We start from the raw sequence: 17,352 nt of genomic DNA on the forward strand, positions 1-17,352 counted from the left end.
TTAGAACAGCCCTTCAAATGATGTAAAGTCAGAGTTACTGGTTTGTATTTTTTCATCATTTGGGTCGGTGGCTGAGACTACTGGTACATATGTCCTCTTTGACATACACAGTGGGTTTACATTGTTTTTATCACTTCATGTCTGTAGAAGGCAGTTCAATCTTTCAGGAGGAAGTGAACTCTGGTGAGGTTGGCACCTTTTTGACAAAATAAAGATGTGATCCTTTGATACCTGGTGCAAATAAGTCATTAAACTTGAAAAGAAAACATGTTAATTGAAATATCTCACAAGCATAAGGGCAGGTTAGAGTTCCATGTTACAACTACTATCATCATGAGGAAGACTTCAGACATTTGCTAAATCATTATATATATTTTGTTGTACACTTCCACAAAAACAAATGTATCTACTAAGTCAACCTCAGCCGCTACTGCTGAGGATTTGAGACTTCTGAAACCATCCTAGTATCAGCTTTCAGTATGCTCTGCACCTGAGTTATTTTACATTTATATTAGGCAAAGCTCTGCCCTTGCAATGGCGTTCTACAGCAAATGAGAAATGTATATAACAGCCAGTTCAAACTGGAACAGTCAAGATCAAGGTTGAGTTCAGAGGAAGGGTGGGGCTTGACTTATAATGATGCTGATTGGATGAACCTTACATGTCACATACTGCCTTGATGAATCAACCAGAGTAGATGGTTTCTTACTCTCTCTGTTCTCTCCTCTGTCTCCTGGGCTTGGAATTCTTCTTGTCAGTGAACATCAGGGCAGTATAGTTCAGGGCATCATTGTCACCGTGGAGCTATGGGGATGAAACACAGACTCAATGAATTCAGACTCTGGATCAAATGTAATGCTGTAATATTTAGCTTTAATACTCTTGTCCAGGCTCACTCTTGATACAACATTTCTGCTAACTTGTTGGTCTGATGTGTTGGCATGAGGATTCCCATACTGGCTTTCTTTGCTGAGAAGCATTCAAAACTAAATGTCAAAATACAGAACGTTTGAAACACTGGAAACTTCTTCTTATTTACTATTTAAAAAGCGTACTACCGTGTCTTATTTTCTTCTTAATTAAGAAATGACATCAGAGTACCTGTAAATAGGATGCTGTGTGCGTGAGGGGTGCTAGTGGCATGAGAAGAAAAAATGCTCTTCAATACCGCAACGTACATTTCTTTTTAGTATGGCCCAAATAAATACCTTTAACTTCCTTAGTCTTGATTATTGTTAAACGCTTTATTTATCTTATCACAAGGTAGTCATTGTCAAATGAGTTTGGCAGAGAAACAATGCACCTTATTCATTACAGTTACAGCTAATAAAGTTAACAATTAAGGCTGTGTCTTTCATCCAGTTCTACTGTCTGATCCCAGAGTACACCGTCTCTTCCTCCATGTTGCTTCTCTGTCTTCTAGACCTGTTCTTCTTGTTGCTCAGATTCAGAGCTACATAATGGAGACTGTCTGCATCTTGGGCCTGTGAAGAACAATAATATAATGGAGGAGAATATTACTATATGTTTTTATTGTAACCCCTTTCACACTTCTTTGTATGGTAATACAACATAAGGAATTCTATTTACCGCTGCATCTGAAGAAGAGACTGCTGGACCTCTTGTCTGAGAGACGGGTCCCGAAAAGAAACGTAGAAGACATAATGATACAACTCCTTCTTCCATTACAGATACATCTGGTGATACTTCTATGAAGGACTTTACCTGCTACATACATAATTCATTTATTTGGTATGGACTTTACTTACCTCTACACTGCAGACACGTTCTCTTGTTCATCTTGTACATGATGCTACCAAGGACAGTGATCAGGATAAACGAGAGACCCAATGCTGAGCTCAGGCAGTACACTAAGAGAAGAGAGTCTGTGACATTGTCCCGGAAAATTGTTGGACGTTTTCTAATGTGGTGTAAATAACTACAACTGTTTACAGTTTGACAGAGTAGATTAAACAATAGATATAAACAGAAATGTAAGATATTTAACTTACCCTTGATGTACAGCTTGGTCCCGTTTCCAAACAGTATCTCCCCACATGAGGCCACAGCACAGTAGTCAGTCCCAGCATCAGAGAGGCTGAGGTTCCTCTTGGGGAGGTTGTAGACACAACTCTGTGTAGGAGGACAAGCCTCTGGACTCTTCTCACACCAATCACTCCTGTCTCCATGGGTGTAAATGATTCCTGGATGGGATTCTCCTGAGCCATGTCTGAACCAGTAGACACTGTGTTCCCCTGCACAGGTCTCAGTGCGTATTGTACAGTTCAGAGTCACAGAGTCTCCAGGCTGGACTGACTCAGACACAGGCTGCTGTACAACAGTTGTGATTCTGGACGCTGAACCTAACAAAAAGGTTTTTATGTCAGCAAATGTGTTTCCTATTTTATTATCCAACATTTATTGAAAACTTAAGCGACAGTAATGTCTGATTGTGCGAATACCTCACATTTAATTAAGACATTGAATATTCAAAACGTAAAGTGCAAAAATGCTGAAGATTAGTTTCAGTACATTAGTTTCTAGTTATTAACTCTCTAAATTCAGATTGTGTACCTTTAACAATAAGAATGGATCCTTCTCCAAATTCTACCTGGTTGGAATAAGAACTCCCTCATCAATATGTTGCTGAATCTGAGAGCTGCATGTCTGAGATCCTTTGGTTTTTTATTCCTTTGCCACTTTGCACTGAGAAGTGAAGGTTGCCTTTGAATTCATTGTGGAATGGAGCATTATTGTCATACTTGTAAGCTGAGGACCATCACCCAAGGTTTTCTTGACCCACAAGAAGTGCAGTGCTAACTTGCCTTCATGTGAGCAGTGCAAAGTCACTGTGTCTCCTATGTTGGCTGACAATAGGATTGCACCGCAGATAGAATACACACAAAGACAAATATGAATTGCAACAATAAAGTTCCTGGTTGTCTTCAATTTTAGGGTGTACCCCCTATAAGCACAGTAGTATAAAAGTTGGAAGTGGAAGTGAGAAGTGGTATCAGGCAGAGTGTGATGATCCATCTAGACACCGTTGCCCTAGAACACACAAAAAACTATACATACCTCGTCCTAAACATCAGCGCCACAGGTAACTTCCACAAAGCTTTGAACATTGAGACACAAGGCAAGAAGGGCCTTCTATGCCATCAAAAGGAGCATAAAATGTGACATACCATTTAGGATCTGGCTAAAACACATGAATAATTTATAGAACCCATTTCCCTTTATGGTTGTGAGGTCTGGGGTCTGCTCACCAACCAAGAATACACAAAATGAGACAACACTAAATTGAGACTCTGCATGCAGAATTCTTCTAAAATATCCTCTTTGTACAACGTAAAACACCAAATAATGCATGCAGTGCAGAATTAGGCCGATACCCACTAACTATCAAAATCCAGAAAAGAGCGATTAAATTCTACAACCACCAAAAAGGAAGCAATTCCCAAACCTTCCATAACAAAGCCATCACCTAGAGAGAAGAGAACTCTAAGCAAGCTGGTCCTGGGGCTCTGTTCACAAACACAAACAGACCCCACAGAGGCCAAGGACAGCAACACAATTAGACCCAACCAAATCATGAGAAAACAAAAAGATAATTACTTGACACATGGGAACGAATATACAATAAAACAGAGCAAACTAGAATGCTTATTTGGGCCCAAACAGAGTGTACACAGTGGCAGAATACCTGAACACCGTGACTGACCCAAAATGAAGTAAATCTTTGACTATGTACAGAATCAGTGAGCATAGCCTTGCTATTGAGAAAGTAAGGCAGACCTGGCCCTCAAGAGAAGACAGACTATGTGCACACTGCCCACAAAATGAGGTGGAAACTGAGCTGCACTTCCTAACCTCCTGCCAAATGTATGACCATATTAGAGAAACATATTTCCATCAGATTACACACACCCACAAAGATTTTGAAAAAAATCGAACTTTGATAAACTCCCATACATTTTGGGCGAAATACCACAGTGTGCCATCACTGCAGCAATATTTGTGACTTGTTGCCACAAAAAAGGGACTTTTTTTATGTTTATTTCACTTTTGTTTGTTATCTATTTCACTTGCTTTGGCACTTGCTTTGGCACTTGCTTTGGCACTTGCTTTGGCACTTGCTTTGGCACTTGCTTTGGCACTTGCTTTGGCACTTGCTTTGGCACTTGCTTTGGCACTTGCTTTGGCACTTGCTTTGCCAATAAAGCATTTTCAATTGAATTGAATTGAATTTGAATTGAAATTGAAAATGTTATTGACATTGAATTGTCATCCTCTTTACTAACTGTGTCTTGAGTGGAAGAAGTCTACCCATGTAGACAATACTTCAACAGTGGTCTATTTGGTGATTGGTTGAACTGGACACATCATTTTTGTTGATGCCTTATCAAGCCCACCCACCATGGTCTTCACAGGTAAACCGAGAATCACTTACTGTGTATTATCAATGCTAAAAGAGTTCCAATTCTAGTCATTTGCAACAACTGGCTGGATGAATGCTGTTGAATACTCTGTTAAAACTCTTATCTGGATAAATAGGCTGTGTAAGAACAATTCAAATATCATCCAACAACCATTTTTCTGTTTTGGCAATCATCATTTTCTGTACAGCACTTTGTGACATCGGCTGATGTAAAAAGGGCTTTATGAATACATTTCATTAATTTATTTACCACCTGATTTACCATCACAGGTTGTTGTTGTTTTTTAAATAGTAGTTTGTACTTTTGTATTTTTTAAGCATACATTATATGTACCTGTATGCTCTTGGTATCAACATCAATTGTGTGTCTTAGATATCTCTGGTTCCACCACATGCAGCAGTTACAGTTTTCCTAATGACCTATAGGAGGACTGTTATACAAAGAACATGACTTGATACTGTATGTACAGGATGAATAGGGGTGGAGCGTTTTGAGTGTTTAGGGGGAAAACACTTACAGGATGAAGCAAGTCTATTATATGTCTTACTTTCACTATTTCACAGAAACATGAAGTATAACACGTTAGAGTTCAGTAGGGTCTAGACGTGTACCTGGCTGGGTAGCGCTCTTGGCTGTACCCTGGATACACCTTCTACTCTACACTCTGTAATTGATTACAGTTCAATAATTCATTAAACCTATGATCTTGTAAGTGATAATATACTGTGTTAGTCTACATGGCATGCAGTATGTCAGTGGAGTTGTGTTTCTAATTGTGATGGGCGTGAACAACAACTAAAGAGAGTAACTGACTGACACCTCATAGACATCCTGCAGAAAACCACAGGGTGTGTAGAAGTTCAGCAGGCCTGTCCAAAGCGTTGATATGGCCTCATCTTGAGCTCTCAGCAGACCAAAGTGTTCAGGTACCTGTGAACAGCTCACTGAGTGCATGATGCGTGGGTGGATTCAGCATGGTAACACTAGGTTGTCTCTGCAGAAGCCCTCTGGACAAAGATTCATACAGACATACAGTATGTACAGAACACTTTTACAATGGGCTTATTGGTGATTGGTCGGACTGGACGTGTGCGTCATTTTTGTAAATGCCTTATTCAGCCCAGCATGGTCTGCATAACTGAAAATGATTCATATGATCAATGTTTAAAGTGAGGCAATGCTTACTTTATATAATATTTTGTGCAGGTTTGGTGAAGCACACTTATTGGTGTCTTGATGATGATGTAATTTTTTTAACCTCTATGGGACCGGCGGGACGAATTCGTCCCACCTACGTAACAGCCAGTTGAATCCAGTGGCGCGATTTTTAAAACGTTTGAAATACTATTACTTCAATTTCTCAAACATATGGCTATTTTACAGCTATTTAAAGACAAGACTCTCGTTAATCTAACCACACTGTCCGATTTCAAAAAGGCTTTACAACGAAAGCAAAACATTAGATTATGTCAGGAGAGTGCCCAGCCAGAAATAATCAGACACCCATTTTTCAAGCTAGCATATAATGTCACAAAAACCCAAACCACAGCTAAATGCAGCACTAACCTTTTATGATCTTCATCAGATGACACACCTAGGACATTATGTTATACAATACATGCATGTCTGTTCAATCAAGTTCATATTTATATCAAAAACCAGCTTTTTACATTAGCATGTGACGTTCAGAAAAAGCATACCCCCCGCAAACTTCCGGGGAATTTACTAACAATTTACTAAATTACTCACGATAAACATTCACAAAAAGCATAACAATTATTTTAAGAATTATAGATACATTACTCCTCTATGCACTCGATATGTCCGATTTTAAAATAGCTTTTCGGATGAAGCACATTTTGCAATATTCTAAGTACATAGCCCAGCCATCACGGGTTAGCTATTTAGACACCCACCCAGTTTAGCCTTCACCAAAATCACATTTCCTATAAGAAAAATGGTCTTACCTTTCCTGTTCTTCGTCAGAATACACTCCCAGGACTTGTACTTCAATAACAAATGTAGGTTTGGTCCCAAATAATCCATCGTTATATCCAAACAGCGGCGTTTTGTTCGTGCGTTCTAGACACTATCAGAATGCTAAATCACGGTCGTGCGCATGGCGCAGAACGTGACAAAAAAATTCTAAATATTCCATTACCGTACTTCGAAGCATGTCAACCGCTGTTTAAAATCAATTTTTATGCAATTTATCTCATAGAAAAGCGATAATATTCCGGCCGGGAATCTGCAATGAGCTAAACAGCTGAAGGAAAATACTCCACGGGGTCGAATCGTGCACGCGCCTAATTCTATTGTCCTCTGATGCGACACTTGGAAAAGGGGATTCTGTGTTTCAGCCTGAGGCTGCCTCGTCATCGTTCAGGTTTTTCCCGGGTTCTGAGAGCCTATTGGAGCCCTAGGAATTGTCACGTTACAGCTAAGATCCCCACTCTTCAATAAACAGAGACAAGAAGAACGACACCTTGTCAGCCAGGCCACTTCCTGCATAAAACCTTGTCAGGTTTTTGCCTGCCATAGGAGTTCTGTTATACTCACAGACACCATTCAAACAGTTTTAGAAACTTTAGGGTGTTTTCTATCCAAACCTGAACAATAATATGCATATTCTAGCTTCTGAGTTGGTGTAGGAGGCAGTTAAAAATGGGCACATATTTTTTCCAAAATTCTCAATGCTGCCCCCTAGCCCGTAGAGGTTAATAAACATTGTGTAGTTTGCAGGCACTGTCTAGACAAAGATGTCCAATCCTGAGGTTTCACTGTATGTCAGTCTCATTACCTATCATTCACAGAATCATGCTCTATCTGAAGTGTAACACCTGACAGTTTAATAGGGGTCAGGGGTCAGGGGTGTACCTGGGTTGGTAGGGTTCTTAGCTGCAGCCTAGTATACATTTATACAACTTCTACTTTAAATCAATTATCGTAGTTACAGAATGAACATGAACATGCTTTTTAGTCCAGGATTAGGCATAATCTGTGTCTGGGAAACTGGCCCATGTGATAGATAGAGGCTATATAGCATGCAATATGTCAGTGGACTGTGTTTCTATTTGTCATGGTCGTGATCAACAATGTAAACATGAGAGAAAACACACTGACACCACATAGACATCCTGCTGAAACTACATAGTGAGTGAAAGGCCAACCAGGCCTGTAAAAAGCAAAGAGACAGATTTGTTTTGAGCTCACAGCCGACCAAAGTGTGCAGATACCTGTGAACAGCTCACTGACTGCATGATGCGTGGGTGTGTTTAGCATGGTAACAGTAGGTTGTGTCTGCAGCAGATATCTGCACAAAGAAACATACTGTACATACATACTTTATGTACAGAAAGTAAGAGATGGAAGAAGTCTATTTTAGTCCTTATAAGTTGTTTAAATATATATTTATTACTGCAAAAATAAGGCACTTTCTGTACACAGGGATTTCAGAAGAGCAGTTCAATCAATTTACACATACAGCATAAGCAAGGATGATGATGATCAGTTGAATTAGAAGTCACAGGCTAATACTTTTCAAATGCAATACGAGCAACTGAGACATCTCAATAAATAAGAATTTGCAATGAATAGCGATGATACAGTATCTCCTACTTTACTCCAAAACCCATCTATAGTCTATTGACACTGGACTTAGCTTTATCTATTTCCTGGTGGTAAAGACAATGATTTAGATGATCAGACAGCATTGGAGAATTCCAGTTCTTATGATGGAGAGAAGGACCAGGACTCTTATCTGTGGATCAACGTCACAATTTGAAAAATAAAATGTCTCTTTCCATGACATTGACTGACCAGGTGAAAGCTATGATCTCTTATTGATGTCACTTGTTAAATCCACTTCAATCAGAGTAGATGAAGGGAAGGAGACAGGTTAAAGAAGGATTCTTACCCTTTCTGGGACCGGGGGCAGAATTGAGTAGTTTGGATGAATTAGGTGCCCAAAGTAAACCGCCTGTTACTCAGGCCCAGAAGCTAGGATATGCATATAATTGATAGATTTGGATAGAAAACACTCTAAAGTTTCCAAAACTGTTAAAATTGAAATCCATCCAGGTAGTGTTATTATTTTGAAATGTTTTTTTTTTCCCATTGAAAGCCTATCCACCATATAAAGGCTATAAAATCCATTCTTAATGGCTTCCACTAGCTGTGAACAGTTTTTAGACATTGTTTCAGGCTTTTATTCTGAAAAATGAGGGAGAATGACCACTTTCAATGAGTGGATAGGAAAGTCCCCAGAGCTGTTTTCTGCGCGCGACTGAGAGCACGCCTTTCTTGTTTTTCTTTTTTATTGACGACGCTATTGTCCGGTTGAAATATTATTGATTATTTAGGCAAAAAACAACCTGAAGATTGATTATAAACATCGTTTGACATGTACGAATTTTACTGGTACTATTTCGATTTTTTGTCTGCCTGTTGTGACCGCCTTTGAGAAAATGGATTACTGAACAAAACGCACAAAGAAAACAAAAGGTTTTTGGACATAAAGAGGGACTTTATAGAACAAAATTAACATTTATTGTGTAACATGGAGTCTTGTGAGTGCAACCATATGAAGATCATCAAAGGTAAGTGATTAATTTTATTGCTATTTCTGACTTTCGTGACTAATCTACTTGGCTGGAAAATGTTTGTATGGTTTTGTGTTCTGGGCGCTGTCCTCAGATAATCGCATGGTTTGCTTTCACCGTAAAGCCTTTTTGAAATCTGACACAGCAGCTGGATTAACAAGAAGTTAAGCTTTCTTTTGATGTATTACACTTGTGATTTTATGAAAGTTAAATATTTCTAATAATATAATTCCAATATGGCGCTCTGCAATTTCACCGGATGTTGTCGAGGTGTCCCACTAGAAGCACGCCTTTTCTAATCAGGTTTTAAGCCTTGAGACAATTGAGACATGGATTGTATAATTCAGAGGGTGAATGAGCAAGACAAAAGACTTAAGGAGCTTTGAAAGGGGTAGTAGGTGCCAGGCACACCGGTTTCAGTCAACAGTTGCAATGCTGCTGGGTTTTTCATGCTCAACAGTTTCCTGTGTGTATAAAGAATGGTCCACCACACAAAGAACATCCAGCCAATATCAGGAAGGTGTTCCTGATATTCATCGTATACAGTATCACTCCACTATATTGCTATGGGCAGTATGTCGATACCGCAAATTAATAATTACATTACATGACCAAAAGTTTGTGTGTACCTGCTCGTCGAACATCTCATTCCAAAATCATGGGCATTAATATGGAGTTGGTCCGCCCTTTGCTGCAATAACAGCTTCCACTCTTCTGGGAAGGCTTTCCACTAGATGCTGGAAAATTGCTGCGGGGACTTGCTTCCAGAATATTAGTGAGGTCGTGCACTGATGTTTTGTGATTAGGCCTGGCTCACAGTCTGCGTTCCAATTAATCCCAAAGGTGTTCGATGGGGTTGAGGTCAGGGGTCTGTGCAGGCCAGTAAAGTTCTTCCACACCGATCTCGACAAACCATTTCTGTATGGACCTCGCTTTGTGCACAGGGGCATTGTCAAGCTAAAACAGGAAAGGGCCTTCCCCAAACTGTTTCCAAAAAATTGGAAGCACAGAATCATCTAGAATGTCATTGTATGTTGTAGCATTAAGATTTTCCTTCACTGATGCTAAGGGGCCTAGCCTGAACCATGAAAAACAACCCCAGACCATTATTCCTCCTCCACCAAACATTACAGTTGGCACTATGCATTGGGGCATGTAGCGTTCAAACACAGATTTGTCCGTCGGACTGCCAGATAGGGAAGAGTGATTAATAACTAAAGAGAACTTGTTTCAATTGCTCCAGATTCCAATGGCGGCGAGCTTTACACCACCATTACCAACGCATGGCATTGAGCATGGTGATCTTAGGCTTGTGTGTGGCTGCTCGGCCATAGAAAGCCATTTCATGAAGATCCCGACGAACATTTCTTGTGCTGACGTTGCTTCCAGAGGCAGTTTGTAGGCTCGGTAGTGAGTGTTGCAACCAAGGACAGACAATTTTAACGCGCTATGCAGTTCAACACTCGGCGGTCGCATTTTGTGAGCTTGTGTGGTCTACCTATTTGTGGCTGAGCCGTTGTTGCTTCTAGACATTTCCACTTCACAATAACAGCACTTACAGTTGACCAGGGCAGCTCTAGGAGGACAGATCTGATGAACTGACTTGTTGGAAAGGTGGCATCCTTTGACAGTGCCACATTGAAAGTCACTGAGCTCTTCAGTAAAGCCATTCTGCTGCCAATGTTTGTTTATGGAGATTGCATGGCTGTGTGCTCGATTTTATACACATGTCAGCAACAGGTGAGCTGAAAAGCCCAATCCACTCATTTGAAGGGGTGTCCACATACTTTTGTATATATATTGTACGTACAAGGTTGAATATGTGGGGTAAACACCTACATAATGAAACAAGTACATTTCATGTCAATCTTCCATCCCTTGTATATCATTCACAGAAACATTTACTAAGTGTAACACCTGTGAGTGCCATACCTGATTGGACACACTCAGCTAATGTGACACACTTTATCTAGTCTTATTTACTATGTGGTTAATATGGTTCTAAAAGGAAGCAATCTATCAGAAGGAGGATCCTCCTCTATTGGTCTCCTTCTCATAGAGGAACCTGCAGTAGACTTTGTGCTTCAGAAGACATGTCTGTTTGAGAATTTACTGAAAGTTCTCCCATGACATCATCACAAAATGGCCCCTCCCCATGGACCATAAGTTAGAATAGAGGGTGCTGTATCACACATGAGATGCTTAACTCAGAGGGTTCAAATAGGGTTCATCCGCAGTTCTTTGTGATTTGTAACTGATTTCAGATAACTAAATATATATTACAGTCAGTTTAATAAATAACGGTTTTGCTGTGGCTGTAAACTGTCAGGGGCAACATGAACAACAAGTAAAGATAGTGAGAACAACAGTGACACCACATAGACATCCCGCTGAAAACCACATAGAGACACAGAGACACAGAGCGCAGGTGTGAGGGACCTGTCTGCACAAAGCCAGCAGGCCCACTTGACCAAAATGTAGATACGGCCTCGTCTTGTGTTTACAGCAGACTGCAGAGTACCTCTGAAACTGTTCACTGTGTGGGGGTGGGTGTAAGTGACATGCTATCAACACTACCAGAAGAGGACAACACATTACAGAGTGATGACTTGAATACATAGGTTGTCTCCCATGCTTTTTCAACTGCTCCCTGGAAATCAATTTGAAAAAACTACACATAAAGTCATTGTCTTCATTATATAGAGATCACTCTAGTACCAGTTTTAATTTGAGTGATTATATGGCTCCTCCTGGTAACTAAGCTACCCATTATAATAGCTTAGTAGTAATGATTCAGTGATGATGACTACCTAGACTGTTTGATACAAGTGACTATGATTCTGAAATGGATTTATAACATGATACAGATGTGTAATATGTATGTAATAAATGTATATATTACCTTGTTATAGATTCTTAACAGCCACACAGTGTCTTGTTGGGCCTTTGCTGACATATTAGGAGTACACACATCAACTATCACAGGAAAGTGAACAATTTGAACATTTTCACAACTTCTAAAAGTTGATGCGACTCTACTGGTGATGCAGTCACAGGGACTTGTATATACACTGCTGCTCCCTGTTGAAAGATACATGAATTGTAGTCCTGCAAGGTGGAATTATAAGTTTACATTTTGTCAATAGTTTCTGAAAACTTCTAAATCACAATGTGTACATTGTCATATTTGAAATCAGTCTCTCAACAATACACCTTTCAAATTATATTCAGATAAGATTTTTATTTTTAGTTCATGAAGAGAGTGACATGGTTGTTTATGGTTTAGTTGTACCGATGTGTGTGTAGAGAGCACGTGGTGAGGACTGACAGTCATTGCTGGGAGTTAGAGATGAGTTTAGCTGAGTGTTAAATCTATTTAGAGTATTCAGAACACCACAGAGAGATGTGATACAGGATACAGTTAAATAAGAGTTTGAGACAAACTTAAACACCAGTCAATAAATGCATATTTACAGTGCATTATGCAACCAAAAAGAGCTGTGCTACATTCAGCATAAGCCTAATATGTGAAACAGTACTGCTTCTGTCTCTCTCTTCACCCCTACCTGGGCTCGAACCAGCTACCCTCTGCACACAGAGTGAACAGCCACCCTCCAAGCATCGTTACCCATCGCGCCACAAAAGCCACGGCCCTTGCAGAGCAAGGGGAACAACTACTTCAAGGGCTCAGAGCGAGTGACGTCACCAATTGAAAAGCTATTAGCGCGCACCCCGCAAGCTAGCTAGCCATTTCACATCGGTTACATTGCCAGATGAATATCATGACAACAACAGGTTGTGGTCTGCATATAAATGTAATGTGTGTACGATTCAGATAGAGGTTTTGGCGCAGAGGGTGAGGGTGGAGACCTTGGTTGCTTCCAAAATGGCACCTTGTTCACAATATAGTGCACTACCTTTGACCAGATGCACTTCTTTTGACCAGGGCCCATAGGGTGCCATTTCAGAAGCACACTTGTAATTTGGTTGATAACGGTTTTGTTATCTATAAGTAAACAGAGTGCATGGCCCTACCTACCTGAAAAGTGTGAAAACTATGGTCTGAAAGTGTTGGACCTGAGGGTTGGTTATCAACCTCCTCAGAATCCCTCTGTCCAGCAGAAATAGTGAAATTGAAAAGGTTTTATGACAGGCCTTAGAAACACAGTGAGTCAAAGTATCTGCATGCAAATCAAACTACGCTGGTAGCAAACCATAACAAACCCTTCATGTCACAGTAACAGAGGAGGCGAGAACTCAAAAGTACCTAAGAAAAAAAAAGTTCATGCCAAATGTGCGAAAGCATGATGTCAGTTTGTTTAGTTGTTGAGTGGAAACGTTGGACCACAGAGATCTTTGTATGAGGTGTGTTTTTTCCATCCGTGTTCACGCCAGCGAGTTGACACTGACCACAGGCCGAGGATGATGCTTCTGCAGTGAATGTATCAGATGAGAGTCTGCAGAGAGCATTGACACCTGCCTGTACACTCAACAATAGAGCAGTAGGTTTTTGTTATGGATGAATTCACTTTGCATGCAAATACATCACGAATGCGCTATGACTGAAGTAGGCCTACAAGTGCTCAAAGTGATAAAGCTGTTCAATAGAACACATTTATGGTCTTTTTGTTATTGTTCTAAAAAGCAGATGGTGGTGTGGAGGTGTCCCAAACCCCAGGTGTCCAACATACAGTATCATTGTACTTCAGCTATTCAATTAAATGCAACTGTATTATGATAACAACAGTAGATTATTGTTTGTCTTTGTTTGTACTCCTCCCACGTTGTGCACAAATCTAGTCTAGAGCCTGGGCTAGTTTGGTTTTGGTTTTGGTCAGGTATATATAGTCTGGCGGTATGGATGGAAAGAGATGTGGGGCCTGATTGGTGAGAAGATATTGTGTGGTTTAGATGCAGAGAGAGAAAGAGAGAGAGAGAGAGAGAGACTGAGTGAAAGACTGAGTGAGAGAGAAAGACTGAGTGAGAGTGAGTGAAAGAGAGACTGAGTGAGAGACTGAGTGAAAGAGAGACTGAGTGAGAGACTGAGTGAGAGCGAGATCTGTTCTGCTTCGTCTGGCTGTGAATCAGAGAATATCTCTCAATTGACTCTGAGATCAGACTGGGTCAAAGGGCATTTTTGCAGAATGCAGAATATACACTCTTACAGAGGTTTTATGTGGAATGTGTATATCAAAATGGATATCGGTGACTTACAGTAAAACAGCCCATAGCGTTTGACATGTTTGGGGAAGTGTTTGTGTTCGGTTGAGTTCATAGGTGACCACAAGGCCATTCTCGGGGTTACTGCTGCTGGTAATGCTTTATTTGGAGAGATGGTTTATAGATGTTCAACTAATTATGCGCTAACCCCAGCCCTATCCATAACCCTAGCCCTACCCCTAGCCTAAATCTAGCCCTAGCCTTAACCCAAGTCCTTACCCTAAGGCTAACCCTATAGCCCTAGTCCTAACCCTAAAGCTAACCCTATAGCCCTAGTCATAACCCTAAAGCTAACCCTAGCCCAGCTGTAGCTACAGCTACAAAGGTAGACAGATTGTTTCAGAGACAAATCAAATCAAATCAAATTTATTTATATAGCCCTTCGTACATCAGCTGAAATCTCAAAGTGCTGTACAGAAACCCAGCCTAAAACCCCAAACAGCAAGCAATGTATGTGAAAGAAGCACGGTGGCTGGGAAAAACCCCCTAGGAAAAACTCCTGAGAAAGGCCAAAAACCTAGGAAGAAACCTAGAGAGGAACCAGGCTATGAGGGGTGGCCAGTCCTCTTCTGGCTGTGCCAGGTGGATATTATAACAGAACATGGTCAAGATGTTAAAATGTTCGTAAATGACCAGCATGGTCAAATAATAATAATCATAGTAATTGTCGAGGGTGCAACAAGCACGTCCGGTGAAACAGGTCAGGGTTCCGTAGCCGCAGGCAGAACAGTTGAAACTGGAGCAGCAGCATGGCCAGGTGGACTGGGGACAGCAAGGAGTCATCATGCCAGGTAGTCCTGAGGCATGGTCCTAGGGCTCAGGTCCTCCGAGAGAAAGAAAGAAAGAGAGAAGAGAGAATTAGAGAGAGCATATTTACATTCACACAGGACACCGGATAAGACAAGAGAATACTCCAGATGTAACAGACTGACCCTAGCCCCCCGACACATAAACTACTGCAGCATAAATACTGGAGGCTGAGACAGGAGGGATCAGAAGACACTGTGGCCCCATCCGATGATACCCCCGGACAGGGCCAAACAGGCAGGATATAACCCCACCCACTTTGCCAAAGCACAGCCCCCACACCACTAGAGGGATATCTACAACCACCAACTTACCGTCCGAAGACAAGGCCGAGTATAGCCCACAAAGATCTCCGCCACGGCACAACCCAAGGGGGGGGCGCCAACCCAGACAGGAAGACCACGTCAGTGGCTCAACCTACTCAAGTGACGCACCCCTCCCATGGACGGCATGGAAGAACACCAGTAAGTCAGTGACTCAGCCCCTGTAAAAGGGTTAGAGGCAGAGAATCCCAGTGGGAAGAGGGGAACCGACAAGGCAGAGACAGCAAGGGCGGTTCGTTGCTCCAGCCTTTCCGTTCACCTTCACACTCCTGGGCCAGACTATACTTAATCATAGGACCTACTGAAGAGATAAGTCTTCAGTAAAGACTTAAAGGTTGAGACTGAGTCTGCGTCTCTCACATGGGTAGGCAGACCATTCCATAAAAATGGAGCTCTATAGGAGAAAGCCCTACCTCCAGCCGTTTGCTTAGAAATTCTAGGGACAATTAGGAGGCCTGCGTCTTGTGACCGTAGCGTACGTGTAGGTATGTACGGCAGGACCAAATCTGAAAGATAGGTAGGAGCAAGCCCATGTAATGCTTTGTAGGTTAGCAGTAAAACCTTGAAATCAGCCCTTGCCTTAACAGGAAGCCAGTGTAGGGAGGCTAGCACTGGAGTAATATGATCAAATTTTTTGGTTCTAGTCAGGATTCTAGCAGCCGTATTTAGCACTAACTGAAGTTTGTTTAGTGCTTTATCCGGGTAGCCGGAAAGTAGAGCATTGCAGTAGTCAAGCCTAGAAGTAACAAAAGCATGGATTAATTTTTCTGCGTCATTTTTGGACAGAAAGTTTCTGATTTTTGCAATGTTACGTAGATGGAAAAAAGCTGTCCTTGAAGCAGTCTTGATATGTTCTTCAAAAGAGAGATCAGGGTCCAGAGTAACACCGAGGTCCTTCACAGTTTTATTTGAGACGACTGTACAACCATCCAGATTAATTGTCAGATTCAACAGAATATCTCTTTGTTTCTTGGGACCTAGGACAAGCATCTCTGTTTTGTCCGAGTTTAAAAGTAGAAAATTTGCAGCCATCCACTTCCTTATGTCTGAAACACAGGCTTCTAGCGAGGGCAATTTTGGGGCTTCACCATGTTTCATTGAAATGTACAGCTGTGTGTCGTCCGCATAGCAGTGAAATTTAACATGATGTTTTCGAATAACATCCCCAAGAGGTAAAATATATAGTGAAAACAATAGTGGTCCTAGAACGGAACCTTGAGGAACACCGAAATTTACAATTGATTTGTCAGAGGACGAACCATTCACAGAGACAAACTGATATCTTTCCGACAGATAAGATCTAAACCAGGCCAGAACTTGTCCATGTAGACCAATTTGGGTTTCCAATCTCTCCAAAAGAATGTGGTGATCGATGGTATCAAAAGCGGCACTAAGATCTAGGAGCATGAGGACAGATGCAGAGCCTCGGTCTGACGTCATTAAAAGGTCATTTACCACCTTCACAAGTGCAGTCTCAGTGCTATGATGGGGTCTAAAACCAGACTGAAGCGTTTCGTATACATTGTTTGTCTTCAGGAAGGCAGTGAGTTGCTGCGCAACAACTTTTTCTAAATTTTTTGAGAGGAATGGAAGATTCGATATAGGCCGATAGTTTTTTATAATTTCTGGGTCAAGATTCGGCTTTTTCAAGAGAGGCTTTATTACTGCCACTTTTAGTGAGCTTGGTACACATCCGGTGGATAGAGAGCCGTTTATTATGTTCAACATAGGAGGGCCAAGCACAGGAAGCAGCTCTTTCAGTAGTTTAGTTGGAATAGGGTCCAGTATGAAGCTTGAGGGTTTGGAGGCCATGATTATTTTCATCATTATGTCAAGAGATATAGTACTAAAACACTTTAGTATCTCCCTTGATCCTAGGTCCTGGCAGAGTTGTGCAGACTCAGGACAATGGAGCCCTGGAGGAATACCCAGATTTAAAGAGGAGTCCGTAATTTGCTT

At 41.2% G+C, this 17,352-nt stretch overlaps 1 protein-coding gene across 1 annotated transcript; it reads right to left on the minus strand.

The window, feature by feature from the left end:
* Nucleotides 1-1,761: 1,761 nt before the first annotated feature.
* LOC115194942 (uncharacterized) lies at nucleotides 1,762-12,675 on the minus strand. The gene is given in 4 exon segments (XM_029754854.1): nucleotides 1,762-1,871; nucleotides 2,013-2,357; nucleotides 2,575-2,769; nucleotides 12,672-12,675. Coding segments are annotated over 4 exon segments (654 nt in total).
* Between the last annotated feature and the right edge of the window lie 4,677 nt (nucleotides 12,676-17,352).

The sequence above is a fragment of the Salmo trutta genome, chromosome 5 (genome assembly GCF_901001165.1).
Source record: "Salmo trutta chromosome 5, fSalTru1.1, whole genome shotgun sequence".
Taxonomy (NCBI): Eukaryota; Metazoa; Chordata; class Actinopteri; order Salmoniformes; family Salmonidae; genus Salmo; species Salmo trutta.